The sequence below is a fragment of the Salvia hispanica genome, chromosome 2, assembly GCF_023119035.1.
Source record: "Salvia hispanica cultivar TCC Black 2014 chromosome 2, UniMelb_Shisp_WGS_1.0, whole genome shotgun sequence".
Lineage (NCBI taxonomy): Eukaryota > Viridiplantae > Streptophyta > Magnoliopsida > Lamiales > Lamiaceae > Salvia > Salvia hispanica.
In genome coordinates this window covers 23000186-23025378 of record NC_062966.1, presented here as the reverse complement: position 1 = coordinate 23025378, position 25193 = coordinate 23000186, and the positions used below count along the sequence as shown (strand labels likewise).

General features: G+C 34.8%; 4 protein-coding genes across 6 annotated transcripts; 2 read left to right on the top strand and 2 right to left on the bottom strand.

Annotated features, from left to right (window-relative positions):
- The first annotated feature begins 8004 nt into the window (after nt 1–8004).
- Nucleotides 8005–9799, top strand: LOC125204567 (transcription factor bHLH87-like). The gene is made up of 3 exons (XM_048103254.1): nt 8005–8114; nt 8331–8401; nt 8492–9799. Exon 3 carries the CDS (start codon nt 8502–8504, stop codon nt 9627–9629), a length of 1128 nt encoding a protein of 375 aa, XP_047959211.1. The 5' UTR covers nt 8005–8114; nt 8331–8401; nt 8492–8501; the 3' UTR covers nt 9630–9799.
- Nucleotides 9800–13981: 4182 nt separating this feature from the next.
- LOC125204834 lies at nt 13982–16279 on the bottom strand. 3 transcript variants are annotated; one of them, XM_048103575.1, is made up of 3 exons: nt 14951–16279; nt 14469–14537; nt 13982–14359 (listed from the first exon to the last, which is right to left on the bottom strand). In XM_048103575.1, exon 1 carries the CDS (start codon nt 15933–15935, stop codon nt 15027–15029), a length of 909 nt encoding a protein of 302 aa, XP_047959532.1. In that variant the 5' UTR covers nt 15936–16279; the 3' UTR covers nt 13982–14359; nt 14469–14537; nt 14951–15026. The 3 variants fall into 3 exon arrangements, with proteins under 3 accessions (XP_047959532.1, XP_047959534.1, XP_047959531.1); XM_048103577.1 differs by having other exon boundaries at nt 14289–14302; XM_048103574.1 differs by having other exon boundaries at nt 14349–14537.
- Nucleotides 16280–17841: 1562 nt separating this feature from the next.
- On the top strand, nt 17842–20634 carry LOC125204201 (mediator of RNA polymerase II transcription subunit 6). The gene is made up of 5 exons (XM_048102775.1): nt 17842–18128; nt 18452–18626; nt 19121–19190; nt 19630–19739; nt 20033–20634. Exons 1-5 carry the CDS (start codon nt 17878–17880, stop codon nt 20180–20182), a joined length of 756 nt encoding a protein of 251 aa, XP_047958732.1. The 5' UTR covers nt 17842–17877; the 3' UTR covers nt 20183–20634.
- A 389-nt stretch (nt 20635–21023) lies between these two features.
- Nucleotides 21024–23136, bottom strand: LOC125204195. The gene is made up of 3 exons (XM_048102769.1): nt 23027–23136; nt 21893–22756; nt 21024–21714 (listed from the first exon to the last, which is right to left on the bottom strand). Exons 2-3 carry the CDS (start codon nt 22739–22741, stop codon nt 21157–21159), a joined length of 1407 nt encoding a protein of 468 aa, XP_047958726.1. The 5' UTR covers nt 22742–22756; nt 23027–23136; the 3' UTR covers nt 21024–21156.
- Nucleotides 23137–25193: the final 2057 nt, after the last annotated feature.

Below are 25193 nucleotides of genomic sequence, written 5' to 3'. Positions count from 1 at the left end.
AAGTTTAAGGGACAAAGGGAGTACTACTACATAATCATTTTTTACTCCATCAGTTTCTTAAATTATTCACATTTTGACTAAGTGTGGATTTTAAGAAATATAATAGAAAGTTGGTTGAAAAAAGTTATTGGAATATAGATTCTACTTTTAAATATTAATTTTATAGTAAAATATGAGTAAAAATGAGTTAGTGGAATGTGGGGTCCATTACCAATATAGGAAAAAGTGAAATATGACAAATTTTGTGTGATGGACAAAAACGAAAATATGTAACAAATTTTCAGACGGTGCACATTAGTTAGTATCCCATAATTTAATTTGAAGACAAAAAATTCGGACACTTTTTTTAGCATAGAAAATGTATTTAGATACACAATTAGCGTAAATAAATAATGTTCTTAGCTGTTTTTTTTTTAGTGATGGGCGGAGGAAAATAGTTATTGAACTTTAAATAAATGGGGAAGTGAATGATTAGTTTAGTGGGCCGATCGACGTAATTGAATCAGATAGGCTTTTCATTTGACTGATCCGGCCCAAAGAATCAATGGATAATTGGGCCTTGCAAGTGGTTAAGCCTACCCGGTCATGGGCTAACCCGAATCTGTATAAAAATTATCAAACCGAGTTTTCATAGTTATAATATATACTGTTGAAATTATTAGTAGAATTTCTTCAATTAATTAGATTATACTATATTTTTTAATTAATTTATTGGACCTTTACATTTTATAATTGAATCCTAGTACTATCATTTTAACAAGATACTTCAATCGTCCCACAAGAATATACACTTTTTCCTTTTTAGTATATCCCACGAGAATATGCGCTTTCTAATTTTGAGAAGTCTTTTGTGGAACTCATTCTCCACTAACAATATTTTCATTACTTTTTCTCTCTACATATATCTTACTTTACCAATTTTATATTAAAATTCGTGCCGTACCCAAAGTGTATATTCTTTGAGCACGGAGCAAGTACGAATCAAACAAAAATAACTCAAGCGGTAAAAATTATCAGAGCCGTTGGATGTCCGTAATTAAGTTCCAATCAATCTTTGTTGGTGTCATCCAAAAGCATATCACTTCATTTTAAAACAGAATCCCACACTCTATTTTATATTTTAATCTAACAAACACGTTTTATTTACAAAACTAATTAATCTCTCTAAATTAAACTTTAAAAATAATAAGTCATAGACTAAATCTCAATCGTATAAACATTATCGAAGTTAAAATTTTGTAAATTATACTACAACTTAGATTAGGTTCTCGAATTTGTCTGACATTTTCTCTGTGACTTGCCTATTAGATTCCTTTTGTCACGAAACTAGAAAAAGAATTGAGAAGAATATTTATTAATCTTATATTTAATAGGCTACATATATGTGCTAGATTCCTAGAGTTGGTCGTCCACATTTTGTCAATGAAAATCCCAAATGACAAAAAATGCTTGCTACTTCCCCAAAAATTCACCTTTATGCTTCAATTTTTTTTATTATAATATTAGTTATTTAGAACAAAATCATTTTATTGCAACATCAAAGAGAAACAAAATACGGATTATAATTATTTTTATACATACTTAAATAGAGTTATATTAGATGTTAACTATCTTAAAATGTTAACTGCTAACTATATCAACAACTTATTTAGAGATGTCAACACAAAAACATTTTTTTCAACTAAATTTAGTTTATTTAGCAATCATTTAGAGATGTCAACACATCAACTAAATTTAGTTTATTTAGCAATCAACAAATTACTAGGTAGTAAATGATCGGATCTCTACTTAAATATTGTTAGTTGACCATATACGGGATACATGATTATATATGCTATTATCCTAATTTCTATCTTGAAAAATAGGGTCCCCTCAAAAAAATTTTATTTTTCAGTTTGATTTTATGACCCCGGCCCCATTCATTTGTAACTTATAATAAATGTTGGGGATTGTTTATTTCCCAAAATTACTAAGACAAAACCAAGACACTTGATTTAAATTATTTTTTTAAGAGACAGCCATAATACAGTAAGATAATGAAGTTTGAAGATAGGGAACGTGTCTCCTTCATATATTATACTACTATATAGATATGTCAATTCAAAACAAATGAAATTATGTAGGTAAAACCCAATAGTCGAGTGTTCAAACCTATTTGTTGCTAATAAATTCAAAATCTGGTCCCCAACAACCAACCCACACGCACATCCATCCATCTAGGGTGTGACCATCGATTTCGATTCGGATTACGACAAAAATACTACTCCAAATTAGGTCCACACCACCCATATTATACTAACTACACATAGTTTTATTAATAACTAATCAATACAAGATCTAGTGTAATATCATGTACTACATACTAATAAAATCTCATTCACAATAGAAAATGTTCTTTGGTAATCAAATTATATAAAGAGAATGAGAATGAAATTATTATACAAGTCTCGTGGTCTATTCAACTGTACTCGATTAATTGATTTTAAAATGAAACTTTATAGACTTCGACCATGATATAAGAGCAACGCGCTGATCGTAGGCTGAAACTTGAAATGATCCAATAATAAAAAATAATTTTTCCTTCCAAATCCAGGTGCAAATTAAAGACTTGAGAAACTGTGTTGAAAAACGAAAGAAACATATATTCCACATCGGTGTAAAGAGAGAACAGAAACAATGTATTTCTGTCACATCCGGTGAATCGATATCGATAAGGGATGTCGACTCGAGGGTATGATCCAAGTTGGAGTGTTAGTTCTAGAAAAATGTTCGGAAAGGGACGTTTCGTTGGGGAGGAGACATTAGTCCCACAACCGTCTTTTGGCCGGTGGAAGCCGACGCCATTGAATGTGACAAAATTCTCAATATATATATTCAAAAATGGACAACCTTATTTGTGACTTGAGTTGAAATTTTTGTTGCTAGTAATGATGGATTATTAAACTGATAATTAATCACATTTTGACAGTAACTTCTTCATGATTTATGCCGACAACTGTCTACACGTACCCTTCTGCAATTGGATGATTTCTAGTTGAGCTGGCCATGAAAATAGACCATTTTTATTGATTTATCATCCCTTCAAACTTTTATACTTAGTGTTATTTGTGTTAAGAATATAATGTTTAAATTTTTGAGTGGATTATCTAGTGATTTAGTGTTATTTGTGTTGAGAACATAATGTTTAAATTTTTTTGAGTGGATTATCTAGTGATAATAAAGAAATGATAGATAATGATTTTTATCCTCTTCGAAAATGCGGAAATAAAAATATATATTCCACTAAAATGCACTAAAGACCTAGTATATATTTGAAACAAAATCTATACTATTGTGTTTTTCTATATAAAAAAATAATACATTTATTAATGCAATCAAGTTATATTATCCATTTCTCTAATATATAAAAATACTATCTCCATCTATGAAAATAGTAAGATATTTCTATTTTGGTTTGTCTATTAAAATTAGGATATATAGATTAATGATAAGTTTTTTTTTATGAAACGAGCCTTATTTCCACTAATAATAGTTTTTTTTTATGAAACGAGCCTTATTTCCACTCATTATAGTTTTTTTTTATTTTATTTTATGAAACGAGCCTTATTTAATAATTTAGTCTCTTTTTTTTAATTTTAGCAATTTTCCATTGATAAAAGTATTTTTTATGGACGAATCATAGTAGTTATATAATCACTATTCAAACTTCATCTTATCAAAAAGAAAAACCTTTGTACAAAATAGAAATGTAACTAAAAAAATTCAAGCTTTTCCAATAATAACTTTTCAAAAGGGATAAAATTTTATGTAAAATCATATACTCGCTTCAACTAAAAAACAAATCTTCCGATGAAATAGTAATTCAAACGGGACACAATCAAATAAATCAATAATCAATTTTAATGTCGGAAATGGAATGGAAATCAAAGCTTAATGGTCCATTGATTTGTCTCACGAGTTCCACGTGGGCCACCCCATATCTGAAAGGAGTCATCAGCCAATCACAGGAGGCCACGTGTGAATTAGAGCTTCGCGTTCACGTGTGACGCGTCTAATAATTGGCTAAAGCGGGCCCCACGCAGGGGTAGCTGGCTCAGCGGAGATGATGAGCCGTCGGCTTTAATCGGAGAGAACCGGAGGTAGAAAACAGGAGCATTTATTACTGGATTTTGACATACAGCGTAGAAGGGGAGCTGAATCCATGGACCACAGTGGGCCGGGTTCAATTTGGGCCCGAATTAAATCTGACATAATGGATTTTTTTGTAAGATTTTAGATTGGTAAAAATTATGTGACATGACTTTAAAAAGAATATGAAAATGATAGCTCTGTATTAACAATCATGGTAAAAGTTTAAATACTTGGATAGAAGACTATTAAAAATTTAAAACCAATTTAATTAAGAAAATATTTCTCCTTTAACTATCATATCGATGATACAAGTTACCACAATCATAGAACAAAATGAGGAAATCACCAGCCTTTTTTTTTAAAAGTTACTTTACGGAAGGGAAAATATTAAGTCAAATGCTTGGATTCAACATTTGACATTCTTTCGGAACTTTGCTTTATTTGAGATTGAGTATTTCTTCAGTCCCATTTAAGATGTTTAACTTTTATTTTTAATTTGTCCCATTTAAAATATCATATTTGCATATTAAGAGAAAAGTTATCTTTTATCTCTTATTATTTAAATATTCAACTTCTTTTTTCAGTTTTATTTAATATACTCAACAACTGTATTTAACATCATATTTTATTAAAAAAAATGGCCAGTTTGAATGGAATTCAGAGAATATTAATTATCAATAGAATTTGTATGTAGGAAAGTTTAGACATAGGATATATAAAAAAAATTAAATACTCTCTTTACTGCAATTTTCAGGCAATTTCAAAATAATGCGCAATAACTTTATTTGAATTGAGTTGTGTTCATTGGAAGAGTTTGACTATAGATTAGTAATATATTTCTTAATTTGATCAAAAATATGGTTGGTGTATAATAATTGTATATAAAGATAATATAGGTGCTGATTTTCAAGCAGTATTTTATTTTGACCACCGAAATTGTACAATTAATTCTGAACATGTAAAACTAATGCTTTTCTAAGGAGTAGTACTACTAGATGATAGAGCCACGGTGTCAAACTGTCAAATCCCAAGATATTCACTGCAAATATATTAGTATAATTGATTCCCTAATTTAATTGTAATGAAAAAGACTATTTCCTGAGTTTTATAGTAGATTAAGAAATAAATGGTGAGTAACTTAATTAACAGAAATAATAAAGTATAGTACTCCCTCCGTCCCGGAGTATTAGACTCACTTCTTTTGGGCACATGATTTAAGGAATTGATATTTAAATAGTTAAAGTGGAGAGAGTAAAGTATGAGAGATGGAAAAAGTAGGGAAGAGTAGAGAAAAAAAAGTAGGTGGAGAATAAAATAAGATAGATGCTTTTTGCTAAAAAAGGAAATGAGTCTAATATATTGGGACATCCCAAAAGGGAAAGTTGGTCTAATAACTTGGGACGGAGGGAGTACTATAATTGAATGAATACTGAAGTAGAATACCGATTTTGATATTTGCTATATAGTGTAAACCAAAATGGCTCGACAACACTGGAAATTCAATTACAATGGGACTTAGGTTGTAAATTAGTAGTAATACCTTTGATTAATCCTCTATAATTAGGTCAAGTGGGCTGTTGTTGTTTTTTCTAAATCCCAAGAAAATGAAAGATATAAATTGATAGTGTAAAAATTAAAAAACATGTAAATCATGAGTTGACACTCTCTAATTGTATTAGAAGATGGATGTTGAAGTGTGACAAAAAAGCAGCTGAAATTGCAATGGCAACCCATTTTGGTGAGCTGTATTGATGGGGTGCATGTGGGGAAACCCCTCTGAATCCAGATGCTCCTTCTCTGAGCTTCTCTATGTCTTCCCTCTCCAGCCACTGTGTGTGTATGTGTGAGAGAGACAGAGACACTGTGTGTATGTGTGTTTGAGAGAGAAAGATAATAAGGCAAAGAAAATAAAAACTGAGAAGGAGAATAATAGAGTTGAAATTTAAAGGAGACAAAATCCTAGGAGCAAGTTGGGAGTGATATCTATCTATCTATTTTATCAAATTAAAACACAATTTGTATCGTCTGCCAAAATCCTTTTTTAATTGTTTGAATCATTACCACTACTCACCACATTCTACTATGATGTTTTTCATTATATCTCTCCAGATTTTTCTGATTTTTTGGGGTTTAAAAATGGACTATTATTAGCCCCTAGTTGTATGCATATATAGTAAAAATAAATAAATTAGTATTTACAAAGTCAAGAAGGTATGGTCATCAACATCCCATATGTCATTATGTAATTTGATTTCGTGTGTAGACAAATGGAAATATGACTATGAGTCTATGGTGTCGTAAGGGTTTATGTCATTTTGTAATTTTTGAAAAAATATGTACTATTAAAAGAGATTTTTAGCATTTTTCAAGTGAGGTCAAAATTCAGTTTCATACCTTTGTATTATAATTGAACTTATTCTTATCATCATATCCACTATTACTTTTAGTTGGGATAGAATTTGATCCTAATAAATTATGTCAATATCCTTTATAGGGTCAATGATTTGTGTACTAGTAGCTAGAACTTTCTCTGATTTACCATAGTATTTTATTTTATGATGTTTCACAATTACTGTAGACTGTAGTTAAGTTATTTACTAAGAAAAATCAATAAGTTTAATCTCTATTATTTTATCATTTCTAATAATTTATTAATTTTTAATTATCTATTTTATTTTCTCTTATATTCACTTATCTATACTTTATTTTTTTCATAACTTAATTCACTAAACACTCATTACTTAAACTTCATGCTCAAAATAAATGACTCAATTATGATTAGACTGAAGTACTCCCTCCGTCCCCTATCATGAGTCACTTTTTGACTGAGCACGGATTTTAAGAAATGTAAAGAAAAGTTGGTTGAAAAAGTTAGTGGAATGTGAGACCCATTTTTTTATTTTGGTTTTATAATAAAATGTGAGTGAATTGAGTTAGTGGAATGTGAGACCTACTTACTATTTATGGTAAAAATAAAATGTGACTCTTAATTGAGGACAGACCGAAATGGAAAAGTGTGACTCTTAATGGGGGACGGAGGGAGTAATTGATAACGGAACTTGTCATCACATTATTAGGACAATCGAAACCTTTCAATTAAGCCTCTATACTATTAACAAATTAGGCTAGCAGGCTATAGTCGATATCACATTGCAACGACTCATTGAACGATGCTGTGAGGGCCTTGCAAGCGGACCGTGGCCCGAACTCTGCCCCGCAATGCCGCGCCTCGATCTGGGCCCAAACCCCCCTCATTGTGAGTGCCCTTATAGCACTGGGACGGTGGGACCCGCACCAGCCTAGGCTGGGTTTACAAACGATTTTAGTGCCAACAATATATAGTATAGTTGGTAAATTTTAAATTGTAGAACAAAAATTGTCAGTAGTCCCAATAAGAAGAATAAAAGTATAGCCCATAACTATAAAGCTTAAATTACATTATACACTGCATTTTCACCAAACTAAATAGTCATACTAAAAAAAACTGAACACCATTTTACTGCAAATTAAGAATGAAAAAAATACATAAATTAAATAATAACTGCAGTTTGTCTGAACCTTTACAGAGCGCATGGCAAAACAGCAGCCCCACTTCATTTAAATATATCAAAAAATAACTTTACAAATTTTCAACTATAAATTATACTCCAAAAAGACTACTTTTCATTTCTCTCTCTCTCCAAATATCCCATTCTTTTCATCTGCAAATTCACTTCTTACCTCCCACCAAACTGAGCAGAAAAGTCTTAAAAAAACCATTTGGATCTTCTGTCAAATCACAAATGTCATTTTTCTTAATTCTTTTTTATTTAAAATAATAATTTAAACTATTCTACTATAAATTCTTCATTCAAATAACATGTTTCCAAGTACTGATCAGATTGCAGTGTTGTGTATTAAAATATGAACCCTCTTTTTATTCTTTCTATATAACCTTGCATTCTTCCAAATCAAACCAATTCTTGATTCTACTCCTTTTCAAGGTATGCAATTGATCTCTCTTTTTCCCTAAATTTATCTCCAAATTGATGAATCCTTCTTTATTGATGAATTCTTCTTTATTTTCTCCTTTAATTACTGTTTTTTGGCATTATCGCCTTGAGCAGTTACATGAATTTCTGCTTTTGTATCGGTATTGGAGATTTCGACAAAATTTTGCAGCTGAAAACTGACGTTAGCAATGGCTTCTTTTCTTTAAGGTCTTCACTTTGTGGTTGGAACACTACAATCAATTAATATTTCTCTCCTATATAATCCACTACTCCACCAGGTTAATTTCCCATTATTTTCTCGAATTCTTATTCAAATATACTTAGTTTAATTTTAGTCTCAATTTTGTTTTTTTTTTTTGTCTTTTTAGAAAAAATCAAATGGATAGTATTGATTGGGGCAATGAGCTTGAACAAAGCTTGATAATGTCTTCACCAAATCTCCTCTACAACAACAACAACAACGAAGACAAAATCGAGAGCTCGATTCATCGGAAAACCGAGAATATTGTGCCTCAATGGAATTCAATTAGATCAGGAGGCGGAAGCGGTTGGGCCGTCGCGGTCAATGAAGGAGCCACGACGTCGCGGTCCTTCATTGAATGCGGTAGGCCCGCCGCATTCAACACCACTCTTCCTCTTCCTCTTCCTCATCCTCATCCTCATCCTCATCCTCGAGGAATCGAAAATGGCATCATCGTCAATAATGAAGCGAACATTCTCGATGCGGCCGCCTCCTTCGAGTCGTCCCTCGACTGCCTCCTCTCCGCATCCACCGCCACGTCAGCCGATCACGACGACATCTTCTCCGATTGCTGGAATTTCGCGAATCCGGATAAAATCGCCCCTAAAAATTCCGATGAAATCGGGAGAAATCACAAGAGGAAGCTCGATTTCCGCTCCGATCGCGGCGATTTTGAGCCGAAGAAGGCGAGATTTGGGGAAAAATCATTAAATTTCCACTCCGATCGCGGCGATTTTGAGTCGAAGAAGGCGAGATTTGGGGAAAAATCGTCGTCGGCGAACATCAATTTCCAGCAGGCGAGCTCGTCGGCGTCGTCCGGCGGCGGAGACGAGCCGGACGCGGAGGCGATCGCGCAGATGAAGGAGATAATCTACCGCGCGGCGGCGTTCCGGCCGGTGGATTTCGGCGCGGAGGCGGCGGAGAAGCCGAGGCGGAAGAACGTGAGGGTGTCGAGCGATCCGCAGACGGTGGCGGCGCGGCAGCGGAGAGAGAGGATCAGCGAGAGGATTAGGGTTTTGCAGAAGCTCGTCCCCGGCGGGAGCAAAATGGACACGGCGTCGATGCTGGATGAGGCGGCGAATTACCTGAAATTCCTCCGATCGCAGGTGAAAGCGCTGGAGGCGATGGGGCAGAAGAATCCGGTGGCGAATAGTTTTCCGGCGAGTGCGAATTTCGGATTCTCGCCGTTTATTGGCTACTCGTTCGCCATGCAGCAGCAGCCTCAGTTCTCAATCCATCATAATCCAAATCAATTCAAAAGTTGAGAAAATATTTTAATTTTTTTTTATTGGTTTCCCCAATTAATTTTTCTTGATGTAGGTTATCATGATTAGATCATGATGTTATGTGTTTGGGAAAATATGGGTTTTTAATTAACTTGTAAAAGTTGAAGAAGAATCATAATTATGAAGCCATCATTAACCTTGCCTTTTTATTGTTTTTTTAGTTTTTACTATATGTATGTGTGATAAATGATGGTATAATCATGACACCCACAATGCAAATAGAAAGTGGTTTGCAGGGGAACTTTTTCATGTGTAATGATGAAATTTCTAATATGATCTAATTAATTGTCATTAATTTGTAGAAATTAATATTTTTTAGCCTTTAATTGGATTAAGTCATTGGGCTATATGTGTAATTTAGATTGTGTGGAATGTGACATTAGATTATGCAATTTTGTCAAATACATAATGGAATGTTTTGGTGAGAAAATAACGCAATAAAACGTTACGTGTCCACGTGGTGATTGTGGCATTTAAATTGATTACAAGAACCAAAATTAGATGACGATGGTGGGTCATGTATCATCATTTTTGTTATTTTGTTAAGGAAAATGAAGTTTCTATTAATCGAATATAATCAATTGCAATTAATAGAAATAACCTATTGAAAATTATTGTGTTTGATGTCCGGTTTCAAGATAAGGTGGCTACTTGCTAGTTTTATGAGTCTTAGAACAATGACTTGTTTTTGAGTCTTTCCATTTTTCTTTAACGAAACTAATATTGAGTTATAAGAGGTTAAAGTAATCTTGGTACTTAATCTTGAAATGATGTTATGTTTATGAGTTTTGGCTACTAATCTTGGTAATTTTGTACCAATTCAATTTTAGGCAAGTTAATTTTAAACGATCGGAATACCATTAATGCGAGCAGGATTATTGGACAAGTGTACGAACCAACAATTTCCCGGAATCACGAACTTTGGACTACCCATCGAAGATTTCCCTAGGTTACAACTTGGATTTAAATAAAAATAAATGGTAAAAATTAAATAATTTAAAAGGGGCAATTTTGTCAAATACATAATGGAATGTTTTGGTGAGAAAATAACGCAATAAAACGTTACGTGTCCACGTGGTGATTGTGGCATTTAAATTGATTACAAGAACCAAAATTAGATGACGATGGTGGGTCATGTATCATCATTTTTGTTATTTTGTTAAGGAAAATGAAGTTTCTATTAATCGAATATAATCAATTGCAATTAATAGAAATAACCTATTGAAAATTATTGTGTTTGATGTCCGGTTTCAAGATAAGGTGGCTACTTGCTAGTTTTATGAGTCTTAGAACAATGACTTGTTTTTGAGTCTTTCCATTTTTCTTTAACGAAACTAATATTGAGTTATAAGAGGTTAAAGTAATCTTGGTACTTAATCTTGAAATGATGTTATGTTTATGAGTTTTGGCTACTAATCTTGGTAATTTTGTACCAATTCAATTTTAGGCAAGTTAATTTTAAACGATCGGAATACCATTAATGCGAGCAGGATTATTGGACAAGTGTACGAACCAACAATTTCCCGGAATCACGAACTTTGGACTACCCATCGAAGATTTCCCTAGGTTACAACTTGGATTTAAATAAAAATAAATGGTAAAAATTAAATAATTTAAAAGGGTTACATATTTTAAAAGCTACCAGAATTCTCATCATGACTATACTCAATATATCCTATTCAAAATATAAAACACACACTAAAATTACTCATATATCTTACTTTATAAAAATAATTGTTGATCAAAAAATAGCAATCATAGCCTAAATGATTAAATACATACAAACCCACATATATACAAGGGCTAGAAAGTGATAACAACTTTATGCAATTAGGTCAAGACTACTTTGAATATAATATTGAGGTGTTTTGTACTTAAGTGGCACTTTATCTTGGAGAGATCTTAGTTTGTTTGTATTAAAATAATTAAGACATTAATTTAAGTAATCAAAGTAGCAAACATTCTCTTAATCCTAGTGCATTATTAGTCAGTGGTCCTGTCTCCTTGATTCAATCCAAGGCGTGGCCCTTGAAACTCACCCTTCACAGAACAAATACCTTAATGCTAAGCACATGTTTTATTCCTATTTTTTGTCATTTTTTGAGGTGTTTTTTTGGACTCATCACCCCAACTTGCACGTGCATACATCTACTGTTACTCACTGTTCATTAAGTTTGTGGACACTAGATTATTGACTAAACTATGTATTAAAAAAATTCAGATCGATTACTAACGGATTTATCGACGGACATTACACTGTCGTCTACAACCACCAGTGGATTTCCGACTGCACACGCACATTGTCAGATTAATGAGAGATCTCGTTTATCGACGGACATCGTCCATTGGTAATGTTATTCAATGAACTCATATACATTTAAGAGATTGATGTGTTTTACCTATTGATGAAATGTTAAGGTGTTGCATTGATTTTGGCATATTTATGGCTAAAGTTGGCCATATTAATTTCAAGGATATATTTAAAGTATCTTTATAATTACTTCAAAGGAACTTAATTAGAAATTCAAAATTCTATCATGTTGAAACCCTTTTGCTTTTTGAGATTTTTTTTTTTATTTGAGCACCCATTTGACACTTATTAAGTGGTTTTAAACTTCATTATTAACATTTGAGGATATGGTAAAAGGACTAATTAATTAAAAACTTTTGTGAGTTATTCCTCACGGTAAAATCCAAAAAAGAGGATTAATATTGCTTTTTATATATAAAATTTACTTCCTTAAAAATTACTCCCTCCGTCCTGCTATAAATTAATGACCGAATTGCGCCGGGTCGGGTTTGACCTTCGAGAATGCATATAGGGTGGAAATTTGCTGGACCATACTATATACCAGTTGTGGTCTTGTTGATGAAGTTGGATTCGGTTGAATGTAACTATTGAAACCGTTATTCAACATTACTTTATAATTAAATTGCAATAGCAACAACTGGTAAAATCTGATGAAAATTTTCCCTAACAACTAACATGTAGTTTTATAATCAGAACTATATATTATAATCAATAATTCAAATTACGTAGCAGTCGTCGACCACCATTGAAATCTAAAGTCCATAAATTCAATATTTAATTAAATTAGATTAAATACACATACCTATTTGTGCTTCTATTGCGTGTATAAGCTAGATACTGTTACTATATTTATCTTGAAATTATTATAAGTTGAACCAAATTGCAACTAGACATTCATTGGTTCCACAACTACAAAAACATCCTAAGTCAAATGCAAGCAGTTATTGTATGAGGTCAAATCCAGCTACTTGCTCTTCTGGAATTTCCTATGTGTTTTTTTTTTTTTTTTTTTTTTTTTTTTTTTTTTAAATGTGAAGAAAATGCATGAACTCTTTTTAGTTGAGAAAATACATGAACTAACACTTGATACTTTTTGGCAGTTACATATCAAGTTGATTATCTTTTAAACATTATTTGGAAGCTAATTAGCTTGGTCAACAAAAGATAGTATCATGCTGATTAACTTGTCAAGATCCATCATCAGCTCACTATTGACTATCTATATTTAGATTCAAGATTGAACCTCGTGACATAATTATAATTCCGTTACGCCAATCAACATGTCAAGATACATAAGATGTTACTAAATATATATCGGTAGATCCAAGATCGTACCTCATGGCATAGTTATAATTAACTCGGAAATCTTTCGGTTCAAGAAATAGGTCTACTGACCAAGCTCAGTGATAAAAAAAAAATCATCACAAAATAAAATTTGCTCATTTAGTGTCCTAACTCTCCCAAGCTATTTGCATTCTAAGTAGATACTTTAATTAGATTTGAATTTGATATGCAATGCAAATATTTATACTATTAGATGATCGGCAGTTAAACTTCCCACAAGGTTCCAATAATTGGTATCAGAGTCGGGTCATAGGCCCTGCAACTTGTTCTATTTCATATTCAGCCCAACAATTGCTAGGGCATCCATTCATTGACATTAATTAGGCTTCACTTGGTTACTTGTACATATATCCTGCTCATTGTTTTATATTATTGGCTGGTAGAAATATATTGTGGTATACTGATTTATTTATAATTTAATAATATTATTACAAAAAATCTCTCTAGATTCTAGAAGCCTTATCTCCAAAGTTGGCTTTACTAGGGCCTCATCGCACTTTGGAGTTTCCCAAATTAGTGGGCTCACTTTCAGAATAGGCTTTAAAAGCCCAATAAATGATTCAGTTTTCTTTCTGAATTCTGAAATAAATATTTAAATAAATGAACAAAATATAAAAATAGCTCACTCTGATGCAAAAGGATATGACCAAATGCAACATAATCTTTAAGTAATCCAAACTGAATTTAGACAGAAAAAACCATAGATACACACATTCATATTCTCATAGTATCAATAACTTTGGTATTACTTTCTAAGATAAGCTGCTGGATGAAATGATGATGAGGGTACTGATGAAGATGGGCCAGCAGTTTATGGTAATGAAATAGTAACCAAAGTGCTGCTCTTTTTCACAAACTTTTCAGCAATCATCGATTTCCATCATATACGTTCGGTGTTTATTTACATTTCTAACTTGCCTGAAACAAACAAATAGGTGATCTTCTGTTGCAACTTGCATAGATTTCTGTAGCTTCAAAACTTGTTGTGAAAGCAGCCCTGCACTCGTTCGACGTATGGAGCAGACACATGGTAGAATCAGTCATTCGTAATGGACTATATTGAATCAAAAATGGTGTATTAATACATGAAAAAGATTTGGTGAACTCAAGATATCTTGATTTCCTATTCTCATAAATGGGAGCAGCCAGCCATGTTTGCATACAGAGTTTTCCCTTGGCATTTATAGGTCAAGATCAGCCCGTCAGTCCTTTGGTCGAACGTTTTACTCCTCCTGCCAGAGAATTTAGGACAAGATGTAGTAATTTTGGTAACATACAATACTAGTAATTGCATAGAAGAGTAAGGAAATGTGAAGATAGAAGAGCAAATCTTGAAACAGAGTGTTCTTTTCACTAAGCATTTGGAAGCTTCTTCTCCCACATCAATGTTAAATAGAACAAGTTTATAAAACACTTGAAAAATCTATTTTTTTTTATGATGCAAATATATTCAGAAAAATGAGAGTTGAGAAAAATTGAATTAGCACTTATAGCATACATAAAAGTATGATTCCTTGGCCTGTTTGAAGAGTACAAACTTGACAGAAAAAAAATTCAATTTATGTTCTATTCTAGCAAAAAACATGTAATCTAAAACCATCAATAATAAATAAATAAATGAGGTGCATTTCCAATAGATTTTTACCTAACAAACCTCACAAGATTGCACCACTTTGCCTTTTCCATCCCCCTTTTGCCTCTTTGAAGCCTCTTTTCATCACTCACTCAGTCTTCCACGCGTACAGAAAGTAGCACGTCTCCACGGTCTTTGAGTATCCCCTCGCGGAGTAGTACATGCTGGGGCCACTGCAGTCGCTCCCATCGCCCTGACTGTCACCATCGCCATTACCGTCCCCCTCGCCCCCGGGCTTGAAGATGAAGAGGCCATGATCCACCCCAGGCGGGCAGAACAGCCACGCGTATACGTCCCACAAGACCTGCACCGTATGCTTGTTCACCACCACAGTCTGGTTTCCCCTGAATTTCCACTGCAAATTCCTAATGTGTATCAACACAATCCCATCTATGCTAATCCACATCTCCGGATCCTTATCCCCAGCGGTCGAGCTCTCCACCACCACGTCGTGCTCCTTGCTCTCGTCGAACCTCAGCCTCGTGGAGAAGGACTTCTTGCCAAACACATGCTCCTCTTTGTAATACATCAGTGCTTCCACCGACGAAGGCCGAGCTTTGGTCGCCTTATGCGCCTTCTTCTCCATGTCACCGAGCAACAGCACGAGTTCCTCCTCGAAGACCAGCGCAACGTAGAAGTCTTTGCTCGGCTCGGGGCCGGAGAATTTGGCTGATCGTAAATCCCAGTAGAGCTCGAGCTGATTCTCATCGACCATGAAAGTTTTGCTGCCTTTTCTTGACCAAAAATACCAAGGTTTAAGCTCGAGCTTGCACGAGCAAACTCGATCACGCTCCACGCTTTCCACAGAGATGGAGAGTGAGTTCGCGATGAGGTTCTTGCTCCACACAGCAGTCACATTGCGCCAGTAGCCGGCGATGTGTGTCTGGTACACGCAACTCACGGTGCACTGCGGGATTTTATGATCGTCTAATCTCGCCGGAGACTGATGCGAAGAGGCAATCGATGGCGCCCTTGAAGAGCTTCCGATGCTAGCCATCCCTTTTCCTTCCGACAATGAATAAAGATTGCAAATTTAGATCAGGGAAATGTTGGGAGAAGATGAATTTCACTTTTGGGCAATTCTTCAAACAGGTGGCGAATGTGTTTTAACTTGGGGGAATCTGATTTGCGCTGGATCGGACACACTGTTGGAATCCACAGAGTTTATGGAATTCCAACAGGTTGATAGAAATTAAGAAAAATTCATGGAAATTTCATCTGGGAATTTTTTTTGATTAATTCCTCTTTTGTTTTTTATTTTTCTTCTGAGGAAAACAACAAGACAAGTTTTGGAAAAAAATTAAATCTGTGGAGGAAAAACATTTTTGTGATGGTAAGAGGTTCTCCTGAAATGAAGGTCTAGAAATAGAATTGGAAAGATTTCTTCAGCCTCTAGATTTTCTATAAAAGCTTATGCAATTATTTCATATCAATAACTCAATTGAATGAGTTAAATATGTTGAGTAATGAGTATGTCAATTTAATCTATTTTTTCAGTGGCAATAGCTCCAAAGACTATTGAATTAGTGGATTTTAATAGAGTTTTTTAGCAGCAATAACTCAAAATTTAGTAGAGTATATACCGAATTAGTGGATTTTTCAACCCGCTAAACTCACTTGAATCATCCATAAAATTGCCAAGCAAAATATAGCCTCAATATCATTAACTAGTCAAACATTAATTAGTCAAATATTAGTGGTAATAAATTTATCTCTTTTAATCTATCTAGTTGATAAATTCCAACATAGAATTCCCTTTCACTATATATATTCAAAGATCTTGTTTGATCAATCAAACATGTTGAATTCCGTGTCGAGTAGGTTAGCTCATTAATTATTTTATCCTTCTATAGAAGAAAATTAGTAACACTCTCTCCGTATTAAGAAAATAGAAACATTTGAAATGGTGCGAGTTAGTGGATCGTGGGATATATATATTCTAAAACTTTCTGATTCTAAAGTTTTCCATTTTTAAGAAACGATCCAAAATAGAAGAAGTAGTTATTTTTAAAAAAACGGAGGGAGTAATTTATTATCTATTGATGACTTAAATCATTTCAGTTACATAAAAATTTACTCCCTCCGTCCTTTTAAAGTAAAGGTGTTTCATTTTGGACACTCATTACAGAAAAATAATAGTAATAAATATTTAAAATAAAGATATATTAATAAAGTAATAGAAAGAATAACGTAGACAAAACACTCATTTTTTTAAATATATAGATATAGATAAATTATAATAGTGTATCATATAGGAGTGGCAAATCGTACGTGTCGGGTCGTTATCGTGTCGACACGATAACGACACGAACACGATAACAACAAACACGAACACGACCCGTTAAGAAAACCTCAAACACGAACACGAACACGACCCGCTACCCTCAGACACGAACACGACACGAACATGACACGAACCCATTAGCGACACGAACCGTTTCGGGTCAACACGACACGAACCTATTAATGACACGAAAATAAGTATTGAAAAATGAAATAATAAGAATAATAATATTAAAATATTATGTGTTAATAAGAATAATAATATTAAAATATTATGTGTTAACGGATAACACGAACATGGCACGAACACGCATTGTTAGCGGATAACACGAACCCGACACGAACACGACACGACACGGAATTTTCGTGTTCTCAATGGGTCGACCCGATAAGGACACAAACACGATAAGCTCTGACCCAAACTTATTAATTTCGTGCCGATTCGTGTCGTGTTATCATATCGTGTCAAAAATTGTCAGCCCTAGTATCATAATTATAAGTCGTAAATTGGGTTTTATGTTGATATAGACTTTAAAGACCAAACTCTTTAGCCCAAGGGTTAAAATGGACTTTGAACACTATGGGTTGGCCCATTATTCAGCCCAAATGGTGCAGTTAAATTTGGGCTTTTACTTTTCCGGGCAGTCATTGCAACCATGGCAGCAACGCCGATGATTCCACCGCCGGGAGATGGAGGCGCGGTTCCACCAACTATGGCTGCGCCGCCGCCTCCGGGAACAGACATGACCAGCATTTGCTTTCGCGATCAGCTGTGGCTCAACACGTATCCGCTCGATCGAAACCTAGTTTTCGATTACTTCGCCCTCTCCCCCTTCTACGATTACTCGTGCAATAATGAGCAGCTTCGGATCCGCGCGATTCACCCCCTCGACATCTCCCACCTCTCGTAAGTGCGAATTTCGATTTACACTCCAGTAGTTTTGAGGTGCTTCGTTTTAAGTGATTGGGGGAAAATGAGATTCAGATAGTTTGATTGCAATTTTTTAGGATTGGAGCTGAAAATTGAATCTATATCTAGTTTTGGTATTTAGGATTTGCAGACACAGTTTTTCATTGCGTAATTTGTCTCGGTCTGTTTGAAATTGAGCTTAATTATATTTAAAAAAATGTAATTTGCCTCGTTTCTGTTTTATGATTCAGCTTGATTGACAAAAATGTAGGTTTCAGGTGGAGTTTGATGTTTAACTATTGAATATTTTCTGCATGAAGGAAGATGACAGGAATAGAATTTATGTTGAGTGAAGTATTGGAGCCTCATTTATTTGTTTTTAAAAAACAAAAGAGGGATGGACCTGAGAAAGTGACACCTATGCTGACTTACTATGTCTTGGATGGATCGGTATACCAGGCGCCTCAGCTTTGCAACGTATTCGCATCTCGAGTTGTTAGTATTCCTTCACCTGTTATGTTTTGCTATGCTTTAAATAGTGATGCGTGTCTATTTCATTGTTTCAGCATCAGACTGTTTATGCTATTGTTGAATGATTTGGCAGTCTAGGATTTTGGTAAAATTTGGTTGAAATTTCATATGCGCAGTGGCCTTTTTTGCAAGCTCACCTGTTTTTCAGTGTATACCACCATATCTTCGTCCCGCCACTCCTTTTGGATCATTATTTATTTTTTGTTTTCCAAATTCTGTCTTTGTATTGTTGGGATTTCAAATTTTATAAGTTCAAGAGAATAGGAAGATACTGGATGTTGGTCTATGTTATTTTGAGTATTTGGTGCTTCTTTCTTCACTAAAATTAATCTCTTTCAAGATCCCGTTTTGGTGGGACTGTGACCTGTGTGTGGTAAACTTGAGATGCTATGTAATAGCTTGTGTATTGTTAGGCTTTCAGGTATTTCATTGTCTAATGCAGAACTATGTTCAACCAGGGACGTGCGCTGTACCATATATCCAAGGCATTTAATACTGCAGCGTCAAAGTTAGAGAAAATTGGATATGGTACCTTCTGATTTTAATTCATTTGACAAAAAATGCTGTAATCCAATAACTGCTGCAATGAAAAACATACTGCAAAACGGCATCTTCAAACTAATCTGCTATATCTGTTCTGCCTTGCATTTTATTTAGAACGATTTCCTCTTCACTTTTGATCTACACATGATGAGGCATAAAAGCACCTTAAGCATGTCAGATCCTCCGGTTCTACCAGTTTATGATTTTTAAGCAGGAGAACTGATACTTGATAGAGGAAAATAAAGAAGATTTAGTACTTCATATTTTAACCTGTAGACACTCCAACTAGTTGAAAGCTCAGGCTTGCATAAATAGAGGAAGCTTGTGAATCACACTCTATCTTTTGGTTGCTAAATTTGTTTATTGACATCTTAGTTCTTGGTTCTTAAGAGTGTTGCATTAATTTTTGCCTTCCCTGAATCAGTTGATGCTGAAAATGAGAGTGCAAGCTCGGAACCTAAAGTTCCTAAAGAGACCATTAACTTCAAGGAACTTAAGCGTGTAGACCATATTCTTGCTTCACTGCAACGCAAGGTAAACTGCCATCTTGCTTTACTGGCATGATGTCAACATTTTTATGTTCTTATAACAAAAGTGAGTGTAAAGTGAAAACATCATAATCTCGAACAGAGGATATGGCAATTGGTGATCTTGCATGCAAGTGATGCAACCTTAGTTAATGTGGCGCTGCCTCTCTCGTTGAAACTAGCTGTTTTCTAAGCACTTAGCCATTTCCATCTGTGAGGCATATTGCATATCAACCAAGTTATACTTGTAAAGTTAATTTGTTCTGGAATTATCGCTAACAGTATTATACTACTTCTCAGCTCCCTCCCGCTCCGCCACCGCCACCTTTTCCCGAGGGTTATGCCCCTCCCACTGCTGATGGGGAGAAAAGCTCCGATGCCCAACAGGAACAGTTGGCGGCTGTTGATCCAATCATCGATCAAGGCCCATCCAAAAGAATGAAAGTATAACAAGAGATCTGCATTTGTTCTATTTAGAGAGCAGAGCACTAGCAGCCAGCAAATCTTTAGGAACTAACCTTGTTGCAACTGGGAGCGTCTTTACACTTCCAGTACTGGCCAGTTTCTAACTCGCGATAAACAGGTATAGCCGATGCTGACACCTGATATGGTTTGTCTCTATGTTCTTTGTGGTATATTGTAACATAGACAGGTATAGTCATTGCATTTAAACCGGGTTTCTCATTCCTTACAGTTGGTGTTTATGGAATGGAATATATGCTTGATTTAGGTCCCTTGTCTAAATTAGATCCTTATAGAACTTAATACTTGTTTGCGACATTTATGCTTTCGTTTTCATTGTAATCACTGTACTATAAGCAATTGTAGACGAGTACCTATGATCTCAAAGTCTGGCTGCTAACACTTTAATAAGTACTATGTTCCTATTTATTGGGGGAGTAGCCTATGGATATCCTATGTCAGTAAGTATTACTATGATGTTCAAAAAAAGTTATGAATCATCTTCGCACCAATTTCCTTGGGAAAAAAATCATTATGTATATAGTACTGTCAATTACTCCATTTGTCCCATTTTATTTGAATCGTAGTATTAAAGTTTGGGTATTACCATATTACTTGAATCATTTTCATTTATAGCAAATACAAACACATTTAATCATTTTTATTTTATTCATTTTCTTTACTTTACTCTAACTCTGTCTATTATATTATCTTATCTTAATTTTATAAACACAATTTTTTTTCTTAAATCTCATGCCAAAAAAAAAACCCGTATGTAGTTTCGTATACTACTCCTAGTTGATAAATGTAATAAGCAATTGCAAACGAGTATAACAATCATGGAAACACATTTTATTGGTAAAACAATGGATACAAGAGGACACAATTTATTGATACATATATAGTGAGGGAAAAAACCAACTTAGAAGAAGTTGATGAAAAAAACCCTCGGGTTTGTGTTCTCAGATAGCTTGAATTGACTCGATCACCAATTTGAAACCATATAAATTGGTGGCAGTGTAGAGACCATCAATTCCTTCAGACTCAACATCAACAGGTGGTGATCCAATTGGGGCGTTGTAGACACTGTCCACCTGAGTATACTTGAAGGGAATATTGCAGGTACCTCTTTTCCCGACATAGCTTATCACAACACTGCTCTTCGCCGGTACCACAATCGAACCCTTACCCGTAACCGTCCTGGTCATTGAGTTCACAGCGTTCCACTGCAGCTCCGCATTTATCTTAGCAGCCGTCTCATCAATGGAACCGTCTGGGCCGACAAAGGGAAGCGCCGCGTTGAAGAATGTGGGCACCCCCGTTTCCAGCGTGTAGCTATGGGCGAAGGAGTATTCCTTCGTGTCCTGATACGTGTACGAGAGCGAAAAGGTTACATCCACGTCCTGGCTGTTGACCACCGTGGACGACCATCCTGTGTGAGGTGTCTCGTCAAATACGCGCCCGTACTCGTTCTGGTATATGACATTATTCACCAAACTCTTCGTCACCAATTCCTCCACCTGTTCGCAAATTTTAAAAAAAATACTATTAAGTATATATATAACGAAGAAATTGAAAATAACAAAATAGTAGTAGTATAATTAAATATACTATTCCTTTAGTCTCCAGTAATAAAATGTGAATAAAATGAGTAAGTAAAATGCGAAGTCTAAAATGAAGTGTGACAATTAATAACACCTGCAACTCGGCTTCTTTGGTGGGAGAGGACTGCTCGGTGCCGATGCTTCCATTAGCGAGGTTGTTGGTGACGCGACGCTGGCAGAATTTGCCGTCGGCTGCACGAAGCGCGATGGTGTTTGCGTTGATTTTGATAGGCCAGAAGAGAGTGTTGGGGACGGTTACACTTGTGGTGTTGCCGAATATCCAGCCGGAGTTGGCGAGACTCCACAGCACGCTCCAGTGGATGGATGTCAGGCGGACATGGCCGTCGGGCACCTCCGATGCCTGGTGGCGCGAAAGGCTGTCATTCGGGACATCGGAAGAGAGCTGGAAGTAGTTGTTGCCCCAAGTGAAGGCCTTAAGGTATTTCCCGTTATCTCCGATGAAGGCGAGGTTGCCGCGGACGGGAAGCCGGACTAATGAATCAAAATCGACTGCAGAGAGATAGCCTCGAGTGGTGCTGGTTAAGTCGAATTCGACGAAGAAGAGGAAGCTTGCAACGTCTATCACGAGGCGGCCTCCGCTCTGAGCGTGAATCAAGTAGAAGACGTCGCCGTCAACCTTAATTGGCTCGAATAGTGTGCAGAAAGGGTCAGACAAGTCTTCCTGGGGTTTGGTGGAGACGGCCGCCATGGCCCAGCTCCCGTCGGATGTCCGGTGCATGTACCGGTTGGTGTACGAGAATCGGAGGTTAACGTACTTGCTGTCGGTCTTGGCCTGTTCTACTTCGATCCGAGCCTTCGTGCTGAAAACGCTCTCTTCTCCGAGGGCTATGGCGCCATTGTCGTCCTTGCGGTAAATGTGGCCTCTGTCTTTGAAGTCCTGTGACTTGATCGCAATCGCCTTTGGAAGCGCCCAAACTCCCATTCTTAACGTTGTTTCCTGAAAAAGATACATGCACGAGTTTTAATATATCGCCTTTGGAAGTGCCCAAATAGGCATACTTGCAGCCTGAAGTAAACCGACATGAGAAAAAGAAAAAACGAAGATAACACCACATTTTACAAATACATGTAGTACATAAAAGTAGGATCCATATTCCACTAACTTTTTTTACTACTTTATTTCACATAGTCAAGATTAATATCCATAGTGAAATATGGTTTAATGCATAAAATATCAAAGGAATACTATCCTATAACTATGACTTACCGAAAAGCAAAGAGAAAGATGAGGAGAATGAGGGTTTATAGGAGAAGGAGATATGATTTTGGTGTGATGAGAAGCCTTCTTCTCAGCCCTATTTATAGATGAGCTAGCTACGAAATATCTCTGTGTAAATGACTCTATAGCCCTTCTAAATTTTAGCTCATCTACTTTCACGTGTTAATATGATTTCCTCAAATTTCATCCAAAAGAAATATATAGAACATATTTATAATACTCCTTATATATTTCAAGGTGTAAACATGTTTCAATCGTGCATTCATCAATATTGCTTTCAGTCCAGGGCATGCAAAGCTAGTATTTCCTAATTCTTTTATTATTAATAATATATTGTTGGAAATAGCAAAGTATAAAATATACTCAAGCGCTAATACACACAAACAAGCTAAAGAAACCCTAAAACCATTCTTAAAATGCAAAAGAACAATATAATTATCCTAGTTTGAAGTCTCTATATGTTTTGGTTTTAACTTTTTCTGTCTTTGCCGGTAAGAGTTTCTTTGTGTGTTCCTCTTTTGTTGAACTTCTTCTCACCTTGTTTTGGGTTTGTCATTTTGTACTCATAAAAAAAAGATTCAAAGTAATACTTGTTAGGAAAGAATGTATTTATGAACGTAATAATGATATTAGGGTGAAAAACTTCATAGACACAAACCATTTACATTACGATATTAGTACATGAACTAATATAAACCTCTTTTGTCCTTTTTTATTTTGGAACTATATTTATCCCCATGCCTTGTTGCTAATGGTAGGTGAAGGTTATATATAGAAACATGAAGAACGTGAAATTTGCATATTAATATTCTATAAATAAATACCACATTGTGATTTTAAATTTTGAACCATACATTGTTATTTTATTTTATTTTTCAATTTTTTCAATTTTTGAAGATATATTCAATTTATTGTGGATAGTGGAAATTGCGAAATCAAACACGTAAAAAATAATTGGGCTAAAATAGCATACAATGATTTTTTCGTGTCTTGAAATAAAATCCTTTCTCATTTCGTAATGTGCTGCGGTCCAGCATCACGTGATGTGGTACTGAAAATTTAATTAAATAATATTTCCGTTATTTTTTTAATATAATAAAATTTCTACTTTTGCCAACACTCACATATAAATTATTATCCAAATTTGCTAGCATCTTTGGATAGTTATAGATAAGGGCCACGTCTTTGTGTGAATATTTGATGGCCCAATCCAGAAGGCCCATGCCGTGCAAGCCCAACAAATTAGTTATACCACAATCTAGCCCGACCTGACCCGGGCCGCAACAAATTAGTTATAAATGTGTTTGAGGAGGTAAAAAAACTAGTAATAGTAGTATATTTTAGTATTATAAGTTGTTAGCATTTAATACAATTTGATTTATTTTATTAGAATATTTTTGTGTATCTCAAATATTATAAATATATGTGGATTGTAATTAATAATAAAGAAAAATTAAATATTTTTATAAAATATTTTAACGCGACCCTTATTTTGATATACGTATATAGTACATTATTAATGGCAGCATCCATTTAAATAAAAGGATAAATACCAATTAGTAGGAAAGAAAGAGCTAGAGAGACTATTGGTTTCGTGTATTAATATGATAATATCCATCTTCAGTCGAATTTCGTTAAATTTCATACTATATGCATGACAAAGTGGATAAGAATCGATGACGTTGATACATGTTATAAATTAGTTGAATTCACGTTCTTCATGTTTTTATTCAATTCATCTATTGAAATGGACATGGCATGGACCATGGAGTGCAATAAAAGAGGTCCGAAGATAGATGCCAATGATGCTAAAAAAAGTTATAAAATCTTAATGTAAAATGTTTGTATCTCATTATCTATTTTCATAGAGCCATTCGCTAACTTTAGACCACGATAATTCAAATAAAATAATTTAGTACCTTTTTTTTATATTTTTGTGAAATTTCCTAATCCAATTTCAAGTCAAACCTACTCGGGTTAAGGGCCAATCGAGCTTGGGTTAATCGAGTTAAACTTGTATATCAGGCCAGCCTAATCCAAAATCTATGGGTTTTGGACTAGACCAACAAATTGGGCGCTTGATTCCTTAGAGTTGGTGTCTATGGAATATATGCTTGATTTAGGTCTCTTGTCTAAATTAGATCCTTATAGCATC

Excerpts from the sequence above, each read along its gene's own strand:
- LOC125204567 (XM_048103254.1), top strand. The coding sequence starts at position 8,502 with ATGGATAGTATTGATTGGGGCAATGAGCTTGAACAAAGCTTGATAATG.
- LOC125204834 (XM_048103575.1), bottom strand. The coding sequence starts at position 15,935 with ATGGCTAGCATCGGAAGCTCTTCAAGGGCGCCATCGATTGCCTCTTCG.
- LOC125204201 (XM_048102775.1), top strand. The coding sequence starts at position 17,878 with ATGGCAGCAACGCCGATGATTCCACCGCCGGGAGATGGAGGCGCGGTT. Across the intron at positions 19,191-19,629 it reads GTTAGAGAAAATTGGATATG|TTGATGCTGAAAATGAGAGT; the intron begins GTACCTTCTGAT and ends TCCCTGAATCAG. Across the intron at positions 19,740-20,032 it reads TTGCTTCACTGCAACGCAAG|CTCCCTCCCGCTCCGCCACC; the intron begins GTAAACTGCCAT and ends ACTACTTCTCAG.
- LOC125204195 (XM_048102769.1), bottom strand. The coding sequence starts at position 22,741 with ATGGGAGTTTGGGCGCTTCCAAAGGCGATTGCGATCAAGTCACAGGAC. Across the intron at positions 21,715-21,892 it reads CCAAAGAAGCCGAGTTGCAG|GTGGAGGAATTGGTGACGAA; the intron begins GTGTTATTAATT and ends ATTTGCGAACAG.